Source organism: Eptesicus fuscus, chromosome 1 (genome assembly GCF_027574615.1).
Source record: "Eptesicus fuscus isolate TK198812 chromosome 1, DD_ASM_mEF_20220401, whole genome shotgun sequence".
Lineage (NCBI taxonomy): Eukaryota > Metazoa > Chordata > Mammalia > Chiroptera > Vespertilionidae > Eptesicus > Eptesicus fuscus.
In genome coordinates, this window is record NC_072473.1 from 123,967,731 (window position 1) to 123,990,625 (window position 22,895).

Here is a 22,895-nt window from a genome sequence, read left to right on the forward strand (position 1 = left end):
CTGGGGGACACCATTCACCCCATCACAGTTGGAAATGAAGAGATGGACCAAGTCCCTCACAGGACCTGGCTGCCCTCTTCCTTCTACCAGGTTGACATGCCGAGTAAGTCTCATCACTTTACAGTCATGAAGATGTGCTCTGGATTGAAAAGCTCTTGGGAGCTTCTGGTCCTAGACAATCTTCTCAATCTCTCACTGCTGACCTTATTTAAATTATTTTCATATTTCTTCTTTTTTTAATACATTTTTATTGATTTCAGAGAGGAAGGGAGAGGGCGAGGGAGAGAGAGAGAAACATCCATGATGAGAGAGAACCATTGATCTGCTGCCCCCTGCATGCCCCCTACTGGGGATCAAGTCCAAAACCCCGGGCATGTGCCCTGAATGGGAATGGAACCATGACCTCCTGGTTCATAGGTCGATGCTCAACCACTGAGCCACGCTGGCTGGGCTTGTTGCTGATCTTTTTGACACTAAAATAAAGGAGAGGGGACATTATATATCTTTAATCCTCATTATTTTTTTACAGTAATAGGAAGCCCAAATGAACAAACAAAAACCACATTTATATCCTGTGTCCAAGTATCCTTACAAAACAGGACTGGCATGTCACATATTCCTGGACAGTATCACATACATCCCAATACCTTCCCTTCATCTCTACTCCAGTGACAACACATGCTGAAGGTGGAGCTTCCAGCCCCGGTCACATCAGGAAAACACACAGAGTGACACACACTGAGATGACAAGCCCAGAGGCCAACCCTGGGTCCTGAGCCTGGACGCCAACCCGGTCTTCCAAGGGCTCAACAAAGCTAGCAAGTCCCCAGGACAGTGTGACAGGCCACAAACAGATCAAGGGACCTTCTCCTTCTCCTTCTCCTTCTCCTCCTCCTCCTCCTCCTTCTTCTTCTTCTTCTTCTTCTCCTCCTCCTCCTCCTCCTTCTTCCTCCTTTTCCTCCTCCTCCTTCTCCTTCTCTTCTTCTTCTTCTTCTTCTTCTTCTTCTTCTTATTATTATTATTATTATTATTGCTTTTCTCCTCTCCCCTTTTTTTTTTTGTCAAGAGATTTCAAAATAGCAATCACAGTCTGAGATGATTTGGTCCAACCTGCTCAACTTATAAATTGGGAAACTTCACCCGGCTGGTGTGACTCAGTGATTGAGCATCGACCTATGAACCAGGAGGTCTCAGTTCAATTCCCGGTCAGGGCACATGCTCAGTCCCCAAGAGAGAGCGTGCAGGAGGCAGCCAATCAATGATTCTCTTTCACCATTGATGTTTCTATCTCTCTCCCTCCCCCTTCCTCTCAGAAATCAAGAAAACTCATTTTTTTTAAAAAGTGGGAAACTGAGTCCCATAGAGAGAAAGCCATTCACCTGGTATTCTGTCATAAGAAAAGGAAACCTAGCCCTGGTTGGCTTGACTCAGTGGATAGAGTGTCGGCCTGTGGACTGAAGGGTCCCAGGTTCGATTCCGACCAAGGGCACATACGTGGGTTGCAGGCTTAATCCCCAGTAGGGGGTGTGCAGGAGGCAGCCAATCAGTGATTCTCTTTCATCATTGATGTTTCTATCTCTCTCTTCCTCTCACTTCCTCTCTGAAATCAATAAAAATATATTTTTTATTAAAAAGAAAGGAAAGAAAACTTAGACCCACAAAATCCTCACAGAGACTGCATTAGCCCCCGCCACCCAAAGCTTTCTAGGCCATGCTCTCCTGGGTCAGCATGGTAGCTATCAACGGCATGTGGGGATACTCATTGATTCCTTAGGGAGCTTTACCCAACCATCCCCTTGGCTCTGACCTGCCCTGGGCCGGATGTGGGAAGTGGACACATTGGAGCAGGCATAGTTGGAGAGCCCTCCCATCTAGAGCAGGGGTTCTGCCTTCTGAGAGCTGAGAGCAGGCCTCCGGTCAAGTGCATGGGGCAGCTGCCTTCCTGGAGCTGAACCTGAGGAGATGCAAAGAAATGGAAGCTTCTGTCGGAGCTTGTGATCTCGCCAGGGCCGAGACGACAGGGAATCCCAAAGTGACACATCCATCTCTTAGTTCCATTCAAATCAATAGTCAGTGCTGGCCAAGGGCAGGGCCCTGTCAACACAGCACAGGCAAGGCCTGGGGGACGGAGGGTCGGGGGTGCTTGTGCCCGGTTTCAGGGAAGAAGGGCATGACAGAGGCAAGGTGCTTTTTATTTTATTTTATTTTATTTTTAATATTTATTGATTTCAGAGAGGAAGGGAGAGGGAGAGATAGAAACATCAGTGATGAGAGAATCATTGATCAGCTGCCTCCTGCATGCCCCACACTGGGGATCGAGCCCACAACCCGGGCATGTGCCCTGACCGGGAATGGAACCATGACCTCCTGGTTCATAGGTCGATGCTCAACCACTGAGCCACGCCAGCTGGACGCGAGTGCTTTTTAAACAGCAGAAGCAGAAAGGACTGGCAAGAGCGCTGAAGCTGTTCTCAGAGGCCTGCCGGGCTGGGCCCCTCACCTGCTACCCTCCAAGCCCAGAGTCCCAGCCCTGGGCCCTGAGCCTGGGCGCCGGCCCTGTGCTCCAAGGGCTCCCGGCAAAGCTGGGTGTACACATGTGGGAAGGACACAGAAGAAAAGGGGACACGTGCTTGGATCCCTGACCCTGAAGATAAATAGCACGGTCACTTCGTAAACTCAAGCAAGCCCCACTGCCTGACTGGTCACGAGTGTGTGACCCCTCCTTGTGCCCCCAACCAGGGAGGAGAGCTCCAAAGCACCTTGGTGGGCTCCAGGCACTCCAGCCATCCCCACACCGGGCATGGCAGCCAGTGTCCACAGCCCACACTCCCCTGGTAACAACCTCCCAAATGAAGGGAAGTGCCTGGGACAGTCCTCCAGACCCTATGCCATCATGTGTTGATAGGATGGTCCCACCAGTGTGCATTGAGCCCAGTGGGGGTTCCCAGAGAGAACCCAGGCTGGTCTGCTTCTCTAATGCACCCAAGAACCATCCTTCATGGAGAGCCCAGCTGGTGTGGCTCAGTGGTTGAGCATCAACCCCTGTCAGGCCACAGGCCCAGGTTTCAGGCTCAATCCCCAGTGTGGAACATGCAGGAGGCAGCTGATCAATGATTCTCTCTCATCATTGATGTTTCTATCTCTCTCCCTCTCCACTCCTCTCTGAAATCAATAAAAACATATTTATTTTTTTAAAAGAGGTGCCACCCTGGCCCATCTTGCCCAATGGTTAGAGAATCCACCCATAGACCAGAAGGTCACTGCCGGAAGCCGATCATTGTTTTAATAATAGAGAGCTGTAGACAGGGAATTCGGAGGGCTGGTCAGCCTTAATTGCTCTAAAGGGTCAGAGCTAATTACTAGATATTGGTAGTTGAAGCAGCCCCCACCTGTTAGTCCTAAATTCACTGATTGGCTTTTATTGGAGTTTCCTGCCCAGGGCATATGGGTGTATCCTATCATTTTAATCTTAATAAAAGGGATGGAAAAGCCAGAGCGAGGAGTAGTCCTCCCACTAGAGGTGGACTTCCGCCTGGCCCCCATTTCCCAAATTAATGCTTTTCTAGTCTCTTTTTCATTTGTGTGTGGCCTTCTCCAGAACCCGAACCCTGAACCGGAACCCTGAATCACGCGGGACATGAAAGAGGTTTCCACAGGTCACTTATTCAATTCCCAGTCAAGGGCATATACCTCCGTTACAGGTTCGATCCCCAGGCCTGGTCAGTACAGGAGGCAACCAATCGATGTTTCTCTCTCTCTCTCTCCCTCCCACTCTCTAAAAATCAATGGAAAAATTATCCTCATATGAGGATTTAAAAAAAAAAAAAGAGGTGCCTTTTGAGTGGGAGTCAGGATGGGGATGGGGTGTCATGATTCTGCGATTCTCTAGACTCCCCATCTAGACTCGGTATCCTGCTCGGTGAAAAAAGGCAACCTGAAAAGGTTACATCCTCTGTGATTCCAACTATATGAACTTCTGAAAGACAAAGCATAAGAGCTTTGGACGATCACTGGTTGTAGTGACTTGGAGGAAGGTAGTGATGAATGGAGCACAGGTGATTCTTAGGGCAGTGAAACTCTTCTGTATGATACAGTCATGAAGGATACATGTCAGTATACATTTGTCAGAACCCATAGAATCTACAACCCAAAGAATGAACCCTAATGTAAACTATGGGCTTTAATAATAATGTATCAATGTTGGCTCGATTGTAACAAATGTACCACACCAGTGCAAGGAAATAAGAGGGGAAACAGTGTGTGTGTTTGGGGGAAATCTCTGTAATTCCTGATCATTTTTTCTATAAACCTAAAACTGCTCTAAAAAATAATAAAGTTTGCCTGGCCAGCATGGCTCAGTGATTGAACGTCGACCTATGAACCAGGAGGTCACTGGTTGATTCCTGGTCAGGGCACATGCCCGGGTTGCAGGCTCCATCCCCAGTGTGGGGCACGCAGGAGGCAGCTGATCAATGATTCTCTCTCATCATTGATGTTTCTATCACTCTCTCCCTCTCCCCTTCCTCTCTGAAATCAATAAAAATATATTTTAAAAAATCATATCCTCAGGTGATTAAAAAATAAAAGTTTATTAATGCTTAGAAAAAAGTGTATAACTTCCTACTTATATGTTAGTCAGATCTGGCGTGTTTTGTTTTTTTTTAACCCAAATGATAATCCCTAAGCCCCCTTTCCAAAATGTATGCTCATTCCACCAAGCAGGATGATTGCCAAGCCCAAGCCCTGTGAATGTCCCAGTGGAGGAGGAATGATGACACGTAGGCTCCTTTAAGACACCAGCATGACATGGGTATGCGCTGTGCCATCATGCCCTCAGGAGGCGATGCAGGGCCTGCCCTAGCACCATCTCAGGAGCACCAGGGACAATCCCACGTGGACAGCAGAGCATTTGAGGGGAAACCAAGCCAGGACAGCACCCCTAACCGCCCTCGGCAGCACTGGCTACAAAGCAAAGAAACTCTGTGCGTTTGTCATATCTTTTATTAAACAAAATAAAATTTCCTCTATGTTAATTCATTTATACTTTCTATAAATCTGGCCTTTAAAAAAAAATCCCCTGGGGTACACAGTCCCATCCGTTCTTTGATTTTCCTTCCACTGATCCCAAAACCTCGACTGCAGTCTACGTCCTTCCAAAGGACAAAAGCAGACCCGGACGCCTCAGAGCCGCCCACAGCACGCTCCTGCCCGCGGGAGGTGCTGCTCCCGTCCACCATCTGGACCATGGCTGCCGGGGACAGTCAAAGCCTGAGAATCAAAGTGGCAGCATGTCATCGCCTTCACCGGCCCGTCTCCAGCAGCACAAAACCAGTCCTCCCAGCCAGTCCTCTGGGGACCGGCGGTCACGGCGATGTGGTGGCGCCGCCCCCTGGCCGCCGGGCGTCCCAGGCTTCTCTTTGGGCTGGCCTGGACCAGGGCCTTAGGGGATCTCTGTGTCCATGGTATAAATCTGAATGAGATCAGACACAATGTTATCAATGATTGGCTTGGTAAGGTCTTCACTAAACACCTAGAAGGGAGAAGGAAAACAGGTTCTGATTAGACTCCCTCTGTGTGAACCGAGGATCCTGTCGCTAAGTGTCGAGTCGCGTTGCACGGGGGCGGGGTGGACGGCACGAGGACTTGCTATTGGAGGTGACGGCAGCTCGCTGCATAGCCAGTTCAGTCCCCATCTGCCAAGGTTGATCACAAAGCAGAGAACATTCCAGATGGAAAAGGCCTGGGTGATCACCTGGCTCCAACAGGAGAGGGGGCCTGTCCCAGGTTCCACAGGCAGTTGGTCATAGAGCTGGGCCCAGAGCACATGCTCCTGCCTCCCAACCATCCCCGCCCGGGCCCTCTCAGGTCAGGGGCGGGGGTGGGGGGGTCTCTGGGCATCTTAAGAGAGAAAGGGGTGGGAGTCCATTTCCAGAAATAAGCAGGCTGGGTCACCTGGACCCCACCTCAACCTAGGCTGGCCCCTTCTCTATAGGGTGGACCAGCCATCCCTTTAACTGTGCCGGAGAGGTGACAAAATTGTAAGGCGAGTCCCCAGGGGCCCAAATCAAGGATGGGGTGCAGCTCAGGGCTGACCCTGCATGTTCCCAGGGAAGTTCTGGCCTTGGCCCTCAGCTCCTGGGAGGGACCTCTAGGTACCTGACCTCTAGGTACCTGGCAGCGCTGCCTGAGGAGGAGGCCTTGGTTTGCCGGGGCGAGCGCCCTGCAGGTAGTCTATGCTGACAGTGCTTTCTGAGGGGGAGGGGGGTTGGGCCCAACATATGACCTTGACCTCCAGGGGCTGGAGACTGAGGCCACGGTCAGCCATGTGGGCGCTCCAGGCCTGCAGGACCCACTCCCAGGAAAGTCCCTGCACACTGCTGCTCCGGGATGCTCTCCTGAGGGCAGCGCCCGTGCACGTTGTCACACCAGTGCCGGGACCTGGAAGCTGCGCCCCGTCTCTCCTGCACCCGCCGTGTCTACTCATTTTATTTTATTTTTTAAATATATTTTATTGATTTATTTTTTTTACAGAGAGGAAGGGAGAGGGATAGAGAGCTAGAAATATCGATGAGAGAGAAACATCAATCACCTGCCTCCTGCACACCCCCTACTGGGGATGTGCCCACAACCAAGGTACATGCCCTTGACCGGAATCGAACCTGGGACCTTTCAGTCCGCAGGCTGATGCTCTATCCACTGAGCCACACCGGACAGGGCTGTACACTCATTTTAGTTTTGCTTGGCAGGGTCCACTACCTGTGTACTCCTGGAGACCTCAAGCCGAGAAGTGACCTTTAAAAAGTAGTCCATGCCTGGCTGGTGTGGCTCAGTGGTTGAGCGTCGACCTGTGAACCAGGAGGTCACGGCTGATTCCCAGTTAGGGCACATGCCCGGATTTCAGGCTTGATCCCCAGTAGGGGGCTGCCGATCAATGATTCTCTCTCATCATTGATGTTTCTATCTCTCTCTCTCCCCTCTCCCTTCCTCTTTGAAATCAATAAAAAAATTTTTTTTTAAGTAGTCCAGGACCAAAGACAAGAGGACTCTTCGAGACATCAAGACCTTCTACAACAAGCATGCCAAACTCACGGCCCACAACGAATATTTGTGCGGCCCAGCCAATATAATGGTATGTAAGAAACGTTTTAATATAAATTTCATAACTTTCTTTATACAGAATTATTAATAACGAACTACAACGTTCGCTAATGACTATAATTGTGTTGCATTCATTTCCCTTACGCGCCTTACGCGCAGGCGCACCATTTCTCCCCACTCACACTAGCAGCGAATATTTTAGCAGCCAATTGCCACGTCATTAGTCTTGGACTGACTTGTGTGGTGTGCACAACAGGAAATATTTCTCTTTCAGAGAACAAGAAAAATAGGTTTATTTGCGTGACGCTTATTAATCTGTAGAGTTATTCAGTATCTGGTAGGTTAATGTTCAAGAAAAAATACTACTTTTTATCAAAATGTTCTATTATTTTATGTGAACAATGATTCATTTCAGCCCTTTGTATTCAGCACGTCTCTATCGAAATGAACCTACGTTTCTATGAAAATGGAAGCTTTTGTTTTTTGTGGCCACATACACTTCCACCTTGGTTATGTGGCCCGTGTTAGCCTTTGAGTTTGACATGCTTGTTCTACACCTCCATCAGGATGCCCCTCAATGCTGCTGACCTCATCTGAGAGGGGCTGGCCTGCTACCTCATCCCAGCCAGTGTTCTCAGTCCTTGGCAGGCTGAGGAGGAGCAGGAGCGGGGAGGGAAGGGTGCCAAGGGATGGACATCTTGTCATTTTTTTTTCTCTTTTTCTTTTTCTTTTTTTTTCCTTTGAGTAAATGTCACTTTTTGAGGCAAAAAATAAATAAATAAAATAAAATAAAAAAACTAAAGTAGTCCAGGGCCAAAAGCTGGAAGCCACCCAAGCGCCCCTCCATGGAGGGCTGGACATACGCAATGTGGTCCACCCAGACCATGGCCTAGTATGCAGCCTTAAGGAGGACGGAAACTGACACGCACTCCCACACACTAACTTGGAGGCGGTGCCTCACGGACCCAGAGGCTGGACACGGCCTGGCACAGAGGCCGGCGGCCGCAGGCACCGTGGAGCGCAGGCTTCTGGTGGGCAAACGCGTCAAGCTTTGCTAAGCCTCCTGACTGCACGGCGGAGCCCCAGCCCCCAGCAGACAAGCGACAACAGAGAGGCGGTTGCTGCGAACAGTGGCGGCGGAGAGCATGCGAGCAGAGACAGTGTTTACAGATCAGACATGAGTGTCAGGACGGGGCAGGCAGGCGCCAGGGGGAGCTGGCGCTCACAGGGTGCCCAGGATGCACACAGTGCACCAGGCCCGGAATCATCCAGAAAAGGTGAAGACTTGGGTGAACCTGAGCGCCCCACCCCGAAGAAGCCGCTTCTTCCCAGTTGTAACAATTACTGGTTAAGTCTGTGGTGCCCAGAAAACAGGGTCTTAGTGGAGCCGCTTCCGTGGCGCCTTTCTCTCGCGAGAGCCTAGAGCATGAAGCGAGAGTCTGAAGCAGAGGCGGGTGGTACAGTGGCGCCCAGGGACGGCCAGGAGCAAGTGAAGAGGAAGGAGTGCAGGAAGGCAGACACAGAGGACAGACGCAGGGACAGTGGAAACCAGTGACGACATTGCAGATCCAAGCAGCTGAGGGACTGAGGCCTCCGTGCCCACCAGGTATCCTGAGAAAACAGGGCCAGGGACTGGCAGGTCCTCTGCCACCACCTGATTGCAACAGAGCAGGGACACTGCAGGCATGGGATCTGGGAGCCCCGAGAAGCCCATGCGTGGAGCAATACTTGCTGTGCATACAGATGCCCTTCCATCGCCATGCTATGGGGGTGCATCTGGCCCAAGATCAGACTATGGATACATTTGTTCAGACATGTGAGCACCTACTATGTGCCAGGTCCAGGCACTGGACGCGAGGCAGTTGATAAAGCAGACAAGACCCCTTGGCCTCCAGGCGCTTATAGTCTGGCGAGGGGCGGTGGGGGGAATTCGGTAGACAATAAAAGCCAGCAGAGCAAAGAGCAGGAAAAACTGTGGACTCCCATGGAGGGCAAGCAGACTGCGGGGAGGGAGTGTCAGGAAGGGGGAGGGCCCATGTAAGCCAAGAGCTGCAAGGGGGGGAGAGGGGGGAGAGGGGTAGTGAGGAGCTGGCCCAGGACGGCACCCATGGGGCACACTCCCTTATGGGAAACAGATCATCGATGACGCATTTAGAAGACTTCTGGCCACTGTGGGTTTGTGCAGGAGGAGGATACACCAAAAGGAGACACCTCCGGTTACCTCGAATTCTGCTTACATAGAACCTTATTCTAGACCAGTGGTCGGCAAACTGTGGCTCGCGTGCCACATGAGGCTCGCGAGCCGTGGTTTGCCGCTCTGTTGACTAATGAGTTTGCTGACCACTGGGATAGGGGCTTAATCACAAGGAACAACAACAGCCTGTAATTACTGGAATCGAGAGTCTAGGTCAGTGGTCGGCAAACTCATTAGTCAACAGAGCGGCAAACCACGGCTCGTGAGCCTCATGTGGCACGCGAGCTGCAGTTTGCCAACCACTGTTCTAGACCAAGCATGTCAAACTCAAGGCCAGCAGGCTGCATGCGGCCCACAACGAATATTTTTGCAGCCTAGCCAATATAATGGTATGTAAGAAATGTTTTAATAAAAATTTTGTAACTTAATTTTTACAATATCCTGTTATACATAACTAGAGGCCCGATGCACGAAATTCGTGCAAAGGGCTCGGCCCTCGCAGCTGTGGTGGCTTGCCTAGGCCCTCGCAGCCCTGGCTTCGTCTGGAAGGACGTCTGGTCTAATAAGCATATTATGCTTTTATTATTATAAATTATTAATAACAAACTACAATGTTTGCTAATGACTGGTGACTATAATCGTGTTGCATTCATTTCCCTTACGCGCCTTACACGCAGGCGCACCATTTCTCTCCACTAATACTAGCAGCGAATATTTTAGCAGCCCATGGCCATGTCTTTAGTCTTGGACTAACTTGTTTGGTGTGCACAACAGGAAATATTTCACTTTCAGAGAACAAAAAAATGGATATATTTGCGTGACACTTATTAAATTGTTCAGTTATTCAGTGTCTGGTAAGTTAATGTTCAAGAAAAAATATTACTTTTTATTAAAATGTTCTATTATTTTATGTTAACGATGACTCATGTATTTCAGCCCTTTGTGTGTCTCTATTGAAATAAACCTATGTTTCTATGAAAATGGAAGCTTTTGGGTTTTTTTTGTGGCCCACATACACTTCAACCTTGTTTATGTGGCCCGTGTTAGCCTTTGAGTTTGACATGCTTGTTTTAGACCAAGGCTAGACAATGAGGTGTTATGAAGAGAGGAGCAGCAGACCAAGTATGGGAAAGAAAAAAACAGAAAATGGTTTCAGAATCCCATTCTAAAATAAGGGGACCACTCGGGGGAAATCTGACAGAGGGCAGAAGTCCTTGACTATAGCCCTTCTGATGGACAGATGTCACCTTGCCCTCTACAAATGTCACTTTGGATTCAGCAGGTCTAGGGGAGGCAGGGGAACCTACCCACCATCATCTCCTCTCTCTCTACCTATCATCTAGCTAATCTACTCACCCATCCATCCATCTAACTAGCTCTCTACCTATCTACCTATCATTCATCTATCTAATCTATCCATCTATCCATCTTCTATCTACCTATCTTTCTCCATCATCTATCTACCTACCCATCATCCCTCCATCTTTTTAGAGCAGCAGTTGCCAACTTTTCAGACCTCATGGACCACCAGTGGTCCACAGACCACCAGTTGGCGACCGCTGTTTTACAGCACCCCCCCCCCATTCTTGTGATGCGAAGCCAAGTTTATTAACCTCTGACCTATGACAAGCATCCACTCCATTCAATAAAAGTGTTTGACTGAGCTCAGTAATTCTCAACTTAGGGGGACCCCTACCCCGGGACGCTTAGCAATATCTAGAGACATCTTTGGTTGGTATGACTAGTGGGGAGATGCCCCTGGCTCTGAGTGGGCGGAGGCCAGCGATACTGCTCAAAATCCTAGTGCCCAGGATCCCTCAGCTCAGAGAATGGCCCAGCCCCAAACGCCCACAGTGCCAAGGGGAGCGTCCCTGCCTTCAACTCAGAAATGACAGGGCATTTTCGAGCTCCCATGTTCCCAAGTGGCCCACATCTCTCTGCTGGGTCATCGCTACGAAGAGACAGGGACTTCTGAAGTCCTGAGGCAAAGGAAAGGGGGACACATGCCAGTGCACTGAGCAGTCACCTCACCTGCCACCATGGCTTCTCGGCCTCGGCCTCGGCGGGCACCTCGACCCCATAGACCTGCAGGGCCAGGTGGAGCGCCGCCACCGCTATGTGCTGCGCCCGGAACCGGAGGCACAGCCCCCCGTGGTAGCTGTCCCGCAGCAGGGCCCAGGCAGTGACGGAGATGGGGGTCCGTTGCCAGCTGTAACGATTCAGCCAGTTCTTGAGAGAAATCAGGTAGTGGAGCAGGTACTGCAAAGACACGCCAGTCAGCCTCTTGGCTCGCAGGGCTGTGGCCCCCAGTCACCCGCCTCCTCACTGTGGGGCACTGCGCTGCCGCTGCCCGCCAGCCACTCTCCCGAAAGCCGTCTCGATGCGTATAAAATACAGATCGGCCCGAGTCACCTCCTGAGCACGCCTTCCAGTGGTGCTCTGTGTCACTTAGAACAGTGGTCGGCAACCCGCGGGCTCGCGAGCCACATGCGCGGCATCTCCCGTCACCCGACGGACCGACACCCCCACTTCTTCTAACGCCACTTCTTCAAAATAGACTCGCCCAGGCCGAAAACCGACTTCTGCGCATGGGCCACAAAGTTTCAATCGCACTGTACGTGCGCGCCCGCACATGGTATTTTGTGGAAGAGCCACACTCAAGGGGCCAAAGGGCCGCATGTGGCTCGCGAGCCGCAGTTTGCCGACCACTGACTTAGAATAAAGCCCCAGTGCCTTCCACTGGCATCCGAGCCCGGCCTCCCTCTCGGCCTCGTCGCCCGCACCCCACCTCCCTGCTGTGTTTGACCGCCAGGTGCCTCCAGCTCAGGGCCCTGACACCCACTGATCCCTCAGCCTGAAATCATCTCCACTCCTGCCCCAGGCCCCCCGTGCCCACCCACGCTTGTCCCCCAGGCCCCACTCCTGTAACCTGCCTGGACCACTCTTAATGGCCACCCCCGCGAAATCCTTCTCCATCACATGGCCCTGCTCTGGCCACTGTCAGCATCACTGCCCACCCCTGTCCCCCGTACCCCCCTCAAACATAAGCTCCGGAGACAGCACCCTCATCTACAGAACAGAGCGTGGCGCCCATGTGCCCAGCCGAGACAGGACCCTGCTTTCGGGGGAACTAGCGGCAGGTGACTGCATTTTGCAACAGCGCCCATGGCTGTGAGCTCTTCGTCAATGAACTTCCAGTTCAGTTATATCAGCTCCCGCCCTGGGGAGACGGCTGCTTTGCCTGAACCTCCTGCTCAACTGAACACACCAGTAAGTCCTGCCTTGTGGGGCTCCAGCCCTCCTGCCTTGCCCCTGCATCGAGCCGGCGCCAGGAAACTCAACTTTCAAAATTGCCGCTGGGGGGTTTCCAGGAGTAGGTTCGTGGTGTGGAAGGGAGGGGTGAGATTATAAAAAAAGGGCAACATGAGGGGATCCTTGAGGTGATAGGAGTTATTTTGTATCTAATTGGGGTGGTGGATACATGACACACGAGCATAAATTATATTGTATGGCACCAGCGCAGTACAAGTAATGACCAGGTAACACCAGGAACGGGGCACTGTAGCAATGTCCACGCCCCGGCTGCTACAATGTATTCGTTTTACAAAATGTTTCCATTCAGCGAGACAGGGCGAAGTGTCTATCTTAAATGGGGAGTCTCTTGTGTTATTTCCAACTGCTTATATATCTACACTTACCTCAATCAAAATTCAATTACAAAGAAACAAAATCCTGGCACAGAGCCCCCCAATCCCCCCCCACCCCCACCCACAATGGCCAAGTGCTTTAAGGGTTTAACGTGTTCTTTTTGCTGCTGTTTGAAACAGTTCTTCCGTTGGGATTTATTTGTTCTAGCAGTCAAAAGTGTGCCGATATGCGCAGTGGTCAAGCGCACATACCTCGGTTGCAGGTTCGATCCCTGGCAGCTGGGGCGCATGTGGGAGGCAACCAATCGATGTGACTCTCTCACATCAATGTCTCTCTCCCTCTCTCTGTCTCTCTCTTCCTTCCTCTCTCTAAAAATCAATTAAAAAAAAAAACTGGCCGAAACCGGTTTGGCTCAGTGGATAGAGCGTCGGTCTGCGGACTGAAAGGTCCCAGGTTCGATTCCGGTCAAGGGCATGTACATTGGTTGCGGGCACATCCCCGGTAGGGGGTGTGCAAGAGGCAGCTGGTTGATGTTTCTCTCTCATCGATGTTTCTAGCTCTCTGTCCCTCTCCCTTCCTCTCTGTAAAAAGTCAATAAAATATATTTAAAAAAAAAAAACTGAACTGGATGCAAACTCCGAGGCAGAGCAGCGCTCTTGGGGACAGGAACGCTAGCAGGTCACAAACCAGGCCTGTTTCGTGTGGCTCACTGAGCGCACAGTATATGTGGGTCACGGGATCATCAAGGGCTTCAGAGGACAGCCCGGATCCCGGCTCGTGGCCACAGCTGAGCAGGCAGAAAGGCAGAACCACAGAAAACTCCACGAGTGGGACAGGAGAGGCTGCCTGAGCCCGTCACTGCGTGCCATCGGGAGCCCCGGTGCCCAGCTGGGACCCTGCCCTTCTAACATCCCCCAGGTGCTCTCAAGGATTTGAGGGGTGCACTTCCGGTATAAAGAACATAGAGATCCGTACCTTGTGTGGGTGCTGAAAGGAGACTTGGAAGCGCAGTACCCGCAGCACAAGGAGCTCGCACTGCACGATGCTGTCCCGGATCACCCAGAATCGGGAGTCCAGCTCCAAGGGCTCGCTGCCCGGGTGGAAGTACCTGCGGAGAAATGGCGGTGTTTACGGCAGCCAGGGAAGTGGCCCTGAGCAGTCCCTGAAGTCACGTGATGTCCCTGAAGTCACGTGATGTCCAGATCTAAACTCCAATATCCTTCTGCCCTACGATTAACATAGTGTCATTCTACTTCTGTTTTGTTTGTTGTTGTTGCTGTTTGTTGTTGTTGTTGTTTTAATCCTCACCCGAGGATATGTTTCCATTGATTTTTAGGGAGAGTGGAAGAGAGAGGGAAAGACAGAGAGAAACATCGATGTGAGAGAAACACATCGATTGGTTGCCTCCTGCACGTGCCCCAACCATGGCCCAGGCCGGGGAGGAGCCTGCAACTGAGGTATGTGCCTTTGACCAGAATCGAACCCAGGACCCTTGGGTCCGCAGGCCAATGCTCTATCCACTGAGCCAAACTGGCTAGGGCTACTTCTGTTTTTATAAATTGTTCTTCATCTACAGTCTAATGTACAGGATAAAAACAGTAACCAATGGAAGAGACAAGCCAGCTTCTAGTTTTAGTCCTGATGGGCTGTCCCATATCACCCAGCAAGATGTCAAATATAAAGTAGGCCCTGGCTGGTTTGGCTCAGTGGATAGAGCATTGGCCTGTGGACTGAAGGGTCCCAGGTTCAATTCCAGTCAGGGCACATGCCCGGCGTGTGGGCTCGATCCCCAGTAGGGGGTGTGCAAGAGGCAGCCAGTCAATGATTCTCTCTCATCATTGATGTTTCTATCTCCCTCTCTCTTCTTCTCTGAAATCAATAAAAAAAATATTTTTTAAAAATGTATAAATGTAGGCTCTCTGGCCCTAGATAGAGCGTTGGCCTGCGGACTGCAGGGTCCCAGGTTCGATTCCAATCAAGGGCACATACCTCAGCTGCAGGCTCGATCCCCGGCCCTGGTTGGGGCACATGTGGGAGGCAACCAATCAATGTGTCTGTCACATCAATGTTTCTCTCTCTGTGTCTCTCCCCCTCCCTTCCACTCTCTCTAAAAAAATAAACTAAAAACCTCTCTGCCAATGACTCATCCTTCCTAGCTCCTCACTCATTTTCCAGTTCCCACAGAACCTCACCTGGCCCCCATGTCTAGTTAGCGATCAATACAATTTCCCCTCTGCCAGTGCCCCCTGCTGGGGGCCTGGCAATTACGGGTGGACTCCCGCTGCCCTCCCTTGCCGCCCTCTCCTGTTTTCCTCTTAGTCTTTTGAGGTACACTGTGAACCTGCCGTGCTTTTAGTGGATGGGGAGTGCTTTTTCTCTAACCTGTTTATTAAAAGAGAAACAGCACAGAACAGTTTTCTTCCCTAATGATTAGAGTTCCTGGAACGGCTAAGAGGCCCCGCTAGTCAGTAACTTTCCATAAATCACTTTCTCCTGGGTCCTGAGGGCCTGGACGCAGCCTGCCCACTGGCTGGACCCCACATCCTTCCCCTACAGCAGGGGGTGGGGAACCTTTTTTTTGCCAAGGGCCATGTGGATATTTATTACATCATGCACAGGCCATACAAAATGATCCACTTAAAAATTAGCCTGCTTTAGGATGAGGACAAATATGTGACACCTTAATCAATAAAAAATTTTTTAAAAAAATTAGCCTGCTTTAGCCCTAGCCGGTTTGGTTCAGTGGATAGAGTGTTGGCCTGCGGACTAAAGGGTCCCAGGTTTGGTTCTGGTCAAGGGCACATGCTCGGGTTGCGGGTTTGATCCCCAGTGCAGGGCATGCAGGAGGCAGCTGATCAATGATTCTCTCTCATCACTGATGTTTCTATCTCTGTATCCCTCTCCCTTGCTCTCTGAAATCAATAAAAATATTTTTAAAAAGATGAGCCTGCTTTATTTGGTCAAACATTTCATTAACTCAGCCCTAATGCCTTGGCAGGGCCAGACCAAAAGATTTTGCAGGCCTTATATGGCCCGCGGGCCAGACGTTCCCCACCCCTGCCTTACAGGAACACCAGAGACACTCCTTAGCAGCTCTGACTGGGTTTCTCTCACCATCCTACCTTATAAAAGAGAAACATGCAAATTGACCGCACCTTCGCTACGCCCACAGCCAATCAGAACGAACAAGATGGTGGTTAATTTGCATATGCGGGCGCTGAGAGGCCTGGGTCCAGGAAACATCCTCTGGACCCAGGCCGCTCCTAGCCTGTAGGCCCGCACTTAGGTCCTGAGCGGCAGGGGTCCCAGAACACCCCCTGGCCACTCAGAGCCTATGGGTGTAGGCGCCAAGCCACCTGGCGGGGTGGGAACATCCCCACGTTGGGATGTTCCCGCCCCACCCCCAGCGGCTTGCAAAGGCTCCCGCACAAAGCGGCAGTTTGGGGCCACGCCCCCAGCCAGGCGCCCAGGACCGGGGCCTGGCTGCTGGCCTCTGGGGTGTGCCGAGACCCTGGCGGCCACCGCTGCGTGCTGCCCAGGGTACCTGTAAGACTTGAGCCTAGAGCCCATGGTGGGGCTGGCTGCTGGCCTTGGGGCGTTTGGAGACGGGGATGTTCCCACCCCGCCCCGCCCCAGAGGCTTTCCAAGCTCCAGCACCGAGTGGTGGTCTGTGTCCACACCCCCAGCCTAGCACCCTCCACAGGGGGATGGCTGCTGGCCTCTGGGGTGTGCGGAGACCCCGGCAGCCACCACCGGGTGGCAGGGACATGCCCCTAGCCCAGTGGACACAACCCAGGGGCTGCATGAGCTGCAGAGGATACACCTTTTTAAAAAAAATTTTTTATTGATTTTTTTTACAGAGAAGAGGGGAGAGGGATAGACAGTTGGAAATATCAATGAGAGAGAAACATCCATTAGCTGCCTCCTGCACACTCCCCACTGGGGATATGCCTCCAACCAAGGTACATGCCCTTAACAGGAATCAAACCTGGGACCCTTCAGTCTGCAGGCCCACAGTCTATCCACTGAGCCAAACCATTCTGAGAGTAAATACCTTTTCTGACAACTCATTGGCTAAGCTCCCTGTAGGCCACCAATTGCAGTGTTCTTGGTAATTTGGGTTATAAGACTCCAAGAAGGTAATCTAGGGTTTTTCCACCACACTCTTGAAGGAAAAAATGAAGGTCCCTTGAGGGGTCCCAGATTGGAGAGACTGCAGGCTGGGCTGAGGGACAACATCCCCCCCCCACCCCCCTCCCCGCCGTGCACAAATTTCGTGCACCGGGCCTCTAGTCTACATATAAATAAGAGGAGCCCTGGCCGGTGTGGCTCAGTTGGTTGGGCATCATCCCGTGCACAGAAAGGTCGCTGGTTCCATTCCAGTCAATGCACATGCCCGGGTTGTGGGCTCGATACCCGGTAGGGGGTGTGCAGGCGGTGGCCGATCCATGTTTCACTCTCACATCAATGTTTCTCTCTCTCTCCCTCTCCCTTCCTCTCTCTCTAATAATCAATTAAAAAGATCTTTAAAAATAAATAAATAAATAAATATAAATAAGACGTTTGCCCAGCTGGGTCCATATACTCCCCTGTATGATGGGCTGACCTCTTTCCTGTCCAATGGACCAGATCCGTGTTCGGCAAACTGCGGCTCGCGAGCCACATGCGGCTCTCTGGCCCCTTGAGTGTGGCTCTTTCACAAAATACCACGGCCTGGGCAAGTCTATTTTGAAGAAGTGGCGTTAGAAGAAGTTTAAGTTTAAAAAATTTGGCTCTCAAAAGAAATTTCAATCGTTGTGCTGTTGATATTTGGCTCTGTTGACTAATGAGTTTGCCGACCACTGGACCAGATGAACTTGTTCAACACATCTCTCCAAGCTCCCTCTACTCCAGCCACGCCTCCCTCACCTCCCTCACCCTGACACCCAGACTTCTTCATACCAACCCCCTCCCCACTCCACCTGGCCTTTGAGGCTTCCCATTATCTGGTCCAAACTTCTTTCCCACAGACCCCCTCCAGGCTTCTGACACCAGCTCATGCCCACTTTTTTTTTTTAATATATTGACTTCAGAGAGGAAGAGAGAGGGAGAGCTAGAAACATCAATCATGAGAGAGAATCACTGATCGGCTGCCTTCTGCATGCTCCCCCTCCCCCCCGGGGATAGAGCCCATCATCCGGGCATGTGTCCCAACAGGGAATCGAACTGTGGCCTCCTGGTTCATAAGTCAACGCTCAGCCACTGAGCCAAGCCGACCAGGCTCATTGCCACCTTTGCTGCTAGTACTTCCAGCCCGGGTTCAAGGCCACCCAGGTGCTTCCTTCGAAGCGTGACTGCTAGTGCCTCGCAGGCAGGGCACAGTGGGACCCTTCTCTGCCCTCCCCCATCGGGTGGACACCAGGAAGTGTCCCCAAAGGCCTGGGCCCGGAAGCTGTCACCTGTTGGACACGTTGATGATGTCACGTGTTCGCAGGGGCTGTTCTTCCACTTTGCCAGCCAAGTAAAGGGAAGACATGGCGACCAAGTAGGGGTCATAGGCGTCCACGTTGATCTCGCAGAAGAACTTATGGTAAATGGTACAGGCGGTGGCGATGGGAATGGACTGCATCCCTAGCTTGACACCTACCGAGAGAAAATAGGCAGGAGATACCTCAACCCAGTGCCCACCCCCTCCTCCAGGGTGAGGGGAGCTGCTGGGTTGCGCCCTAAGGCACAGACCTGCTGGGACAAGACCAAGACCTTGGAGCCCAGCCAGCAGAGACTGGGTGGGTCTTTCATGGAGTCCTCGGCCTGAGGGGCTTAGAGGGAGCCTTCTCAGACTCTAATGGCCGAACAGGCCCCTAAGGCTTGTGCTCAAAGCTCCAGTCACTCAGCAGACCCTGCCCTTCTCCCACGCCCCCAGGTCACCCCCAGCCTCAGCTCTGCAGACCACACAGGTGAAGCAATGAGACTACTGCCCAGTTAGCTCCTGGCATCGCAGCTTCTGCACAGCATCCTGAAAGGACCACCCCCACTGTTGTGTGTGTGTTGCCAGCAAGCGCTTAACTAGAGCTCAGCACCGCTCCCTCTGCTCAGCTAACCAAAATCCTGCCAAGATGGCAGGAGCAAAAAACGGCCTCTGAGCATCAGACAGATACCACAGGTCCTGGGGTTACTGGTCCTGGGGTTTGTTAACCAATGTCACCCCAACAAATCCAATCAATTGATCAATATATACCAAGTGCCCAGATTATGATCTCTGAATTCATAATAATCTGGCCACTCAGTGTGTGTGTGTGTGTGTGTGTGTGTGTGTGTGTGTGTGTATGTATGTGTGTATGTGTATGTATGTATATATATATATTAGAGGCCTGGTGCATGAATTCGTGCATGGGTGGAGCCCGGCCAGCCTGGCCAGGGGGAGGGGACATGGGCGGTTGGCCGGCCTGCCTGCTGGTCGAACTCCTTGTCGAGGGAACAATTTGCATATTAGCCTTTTATTATATAGGATATACACTGAGTGGCCAGATTATTATGCATTCAGAGATCATAATCTGGCCACTCAGTGTAAAGATTAGACTCAGGCCCTGGCCAGTGTGGATCGGTTGGTTGGAGCATCGTCCCATACACCAGAAGGTGGGGGGTTCAATTCCCAGTCAGGGCACATCACCAGGGTGCAGGTTCCATCCATCCCCAAGTTGGGACGTGTGCAGAAGGCAACCAATTGCTGTTTCTCTCTCACATTGATGTTCTCTCTCTCTCTCTCTCTCTCCTTCTCTCTCTCTATCTCTCTCTCTCTCTCTGTCTCTCCCTTCCTCTCTCTCTAAAAGAGCAATTTAACCCCCCCCAAATAAAAGATTATACTTGCCCGGCTGGTGTGGCTCAGTGGTTGAGCGTCGACCCATGAACCAGGAAGTCACGGTTCGATTCCCAGTCAGGGCACATGCCCAGGTTGAGAGCTTGATCCCCCATGTAGGGCGTGCAGGGGGCAACTGATCAATGATTCTCTCTCATCATAGATGTTTCTGTCTTTCTCTCCCTTTCCCTTCCTCTCTTAAGCCCATAAAATATGTTTTTTTTTAAAGGTTTTATTCAGCACCGGTTTCCTAGTCTGCAGGTTAGAAAAGGCAAGCAGAGTGCCTGCCAAAGGCAGCTGCAGGTACAGCAGGAGAAAAGCCACAGCCAGGCCCAGGGAGGAAAACTGACACACTGACAAGGGAACAGAACTCCAAAAACAAAGCACAGCTGCCCGGGCCGGGTGGTTCAGTTGGTTGAGTGTCATCCCATGCACCAAAAGGCTGCTGGTTCGATTCCCATCAGGGCACATGCCTGGTTGCGGGCTTGATCCCAGGAACGGGATGGGCAGGAGGCAGCTGATGGATGCTCGGCTCTCACATCGATGTTTCTCCCTCTCTCTCTCTCTAAAACAAACAGGCAAACAAAATAAACAAAAACATAACAAGGTGGTTTGCTTCCGGGTTAAAGCTCTCCCTCCACTCCACCCTTAGAGCTTCTAAGGAAATCACTGCAATGGGTCAGAGAACCAAAACAAATGACCAGGATTCACAAGAGAAGGTTAAATGGCAGCCAATAAATTAAAAGAAGGTGGAGAACCACCAACAATAATCTGCCTGAGAAACTGTATCAGCTGCTACTTTAACAAGTTACCACAAACTCAGTGGCTTAAAACAACACACTTTTTTCTCCTCTCACAGTCCTGGTGGTCAGAAGTCCAAAATGAGACTTGGGGGGCTAAGCTTAAGGTGTTTGGCAGGACTGGTTCGTTCTGGAAGCTCCAGGGGAGAATCTGTTTCCTTGCCCTTTCCAGCTTCTGGACACACGTGCAGTCTTTGGCTTGTGGCCCCCTCCTCTACCTTCAAAACAGACAGTGTAGCACCTTCTAACTCTGCTTCCATCATCACCCGGCCTTCTCTTCTGCCTGTCCCTCCCCTGCCTCTCTCTTTGAGGATGGGTGTGATTATATCAGGCCCGTCAGATAATCTAGGATAGTTCCCCCTGCGCAAGATGCTTAAGTCCACCTGTCAAGTCTCTTTTGCTACATAAGGCAACAATTGCAGGTTCCGGGGCTGAGAATGGGAACATCTCCAGAGGACCAGTATTCAGCTTCGAACAGAAGGCAAAGGTATAGGCAATACGTTTTAATAGAGAAGTCCTTCAAAAGTGATACCTAAAGAGCTTTAAGTATTTCAAGATTTAAACTTCAGCCTGGCCAACACGTGGCTCAGTGGTTGAGCGTCCACCTATGAACCAGGAGATCACGGTTCGATTCCCAGTCAGGGCACATGCCCGGGTTGCGGGCTCGATCCCCAGTGTGAGGCCCAGGAGGCAGCTGATTGATGATTCTCTCTCTCTCTCTGTCTCTCTCTCTCTCTCTCCCTTCCTCTCTGAAATCAATAAATATTAAAAAATATATTTAAATTTCAGTTACATCAACAGTTCCTACATAGGATCCCTTATTCCCAGAGATGACAATACGGTGGTTTTTCTCATCTGACCTTCCACCAAGTCTTGTTTTATGCAGCCAACTCTCAAAAGGCAGCTTGCTTTCCTGGTTTACATGGACCCTCGGAGCAGATGAATAGAGCATTTGAGGGGACACTGCCACCCTTCCTGATACACTTTGCAACTCTTAGAAATATTATGGTTCTGCATCATTTCCACAAACTGCCCGCCTTGACTTGAGACCCATCCAACCCCCTCTCCCTCAAAGTGCACACAAAGTAACAAACGTAGAAAGCAACCGTCTGCCAGCTGATTTAGATACTTTTGACAGCTGAACAATGTCTCTCCAGGAATCCGATTGTTTCATTGCCTAACTTGGGATCAGGGGCGCCCAAAACCACCGTGGGCGCCCTGGGTCCCCGGTGTGACAGGATCTCTCTAACAAGGCTTGTCACAAGCCTCTGCAAGCACGTGCTCAAAAGGCTCGGCGCAACCAAGTGCCATGCAGTGTCCCTGTGTGCGGCGGGACAGGAGTGGCAAAAGGCACAGTACACTCAACTAGCTGCGGGCACCCCGACTCGGCCACCTTCTAGCTGGGGCCAGTTCCTCTCTCTGGGCCTGAGCGCAGGGTGGTGAAATGACAATGCCCGCGTCTGCCTCGCAACTCAAAGCCCTAGTACCCAGGGCGTGGCGGAAGGCAGAGGCCCGGTTCAGGCCCGATCTCTTCCCCCTGCCCAGCCACGCGGGCTCCGCGTGGTGAGGGTCCCCTCCTCCGGGGATCGGGGGCCCCCCACAACGCTGGCCTCGACCCGCAGACCCTGGCCTCCACATCCCGCCCGCGTGGGACTGACTCTCTTCCCCGCCACGGTTACCTGCCTCCATGATGAACCTTGTCACACGGAAGTGCACCCTCGCCTGGGGTGCGGGCCACCCCTTGGCGCCCGGCGCCGCGTCCTCCCCTCCGCAGCTGTCCTGGCTAAGGTCCTCCATGGGGCCCCGCCCGGAGGCCCCAGACCCCCGGCGGGAAGGGCAAGAGTCCCCAGCGCGTGGCCGCCGCCGGCGGGGGTCCTAGCGGCGGGCGCGGCCGCCCTGCCCCGCCCGGCGGCCCCACCTGCCCCGCCCCGCCCGGGCCGGCCCGCCACCCCGGTTCCCCCCCCCCCCTCCGGGGGCGAGCGCGCGGCGGCGCGCAGAAGGCGGGAGGAGGAGCGGGCCCAGGCTCCAGCCCCGGCAGGCGCAGGCGCAGAGGCCGCTGCAGCCTGACCACTCGCACCCCTGGCTGCCCACCGCGCCCCCTGAGCCCCGCCCCCGAAAGCCTCAGGTCCGCCCCCGGAATACGCAGGCCCCGCCTCCAGGAGGCACGTCACGCCCTGGGACCCCGCACGCTCCGCCCCCATTTGCCTCTAGCCCTGCCCTTGGGAACGTGGGGCCCGCAGCCCAGTCCCCAACCTAAGGGAGCTGCACGCCCGAACCTCTGGGGCGCAACGAGGTCACCCCCAGGCACCTGAGCTGGGGT

The 22,895-nt window shown here is 52.2% G+C and overlaps 1 protein-coding gene across 4 annotated transcripts; it reads right to left on the reverse strand.

Moving 5' to 3' along the window:
- Positions 1-269: 269 nt before the first annotated feature.
- CCNQ (cyclin Q) lies at positions 270-22,502 on the reverse strand. Of its 4 annotated transcripts, none has more exons than XM_054718243.1 (5): positions 22,255-22,502; positions 18,379-18,562; positions 13,916-14,048; positions 1,808-1,954; positions 270-473 (listed from the first exon to the last, which is right to left on the reverse strand). In XM_054718243.1, the coding sequence occupies exons 1-5, from the start codon at positions 22,370-22,372 to the stop codon at positions 426-428; spliced, it is 630 nt and encodes a 209-aa protein (XP_054574218.1). In that variant the 5' UTR covers positions 22,373-22,502; the 3' UTR covers positions 270-425. The 4 variants fall into 4 exon arrangements, with proteins under 4 accessions (XP_054574218.1, XP_054574212.1, XP_054574215.1 ...); XM_054718237.1 differs by lacking the exon at positions 1,808-1,954 and adding an exon at positions 11,324-11,551; XM_054718240.1 differs by lacking the exons at positions 270-473; positions 1,808-1,954 and adding exons at positions 4,987-5,470; positions 11,324-11,551.
- Between the last annotated feature and the right edge of the window lie 393 nt (positions 22,503-22,895).

Excerpts from the sequence above, each read along its gene's own strand:
- CCNQ (XM_054718230.1), bottom strand. The coding sequence starts at position 22,372 with ATGGAGGACCTTAGCCAGGACAGCTGCGGAGGGGAGGACGCGGCGCCG. Across the intron at positions 11,552-13,915 it reads CCTTTCAGCACCCACACAAG|TACCTGCTCCACTACCTGAT; the intron begins GTACGGATCTCT and ends GTGTCTTTGCAG. Across the intron at positions 5,531-11,323 it reads CCGAGAAGCCATGGTGGCAG|GTGTTTAGTGAAGACCTTAC; the intron begins GTGAGGTGACTG and ends TCTCCCTTCTAG.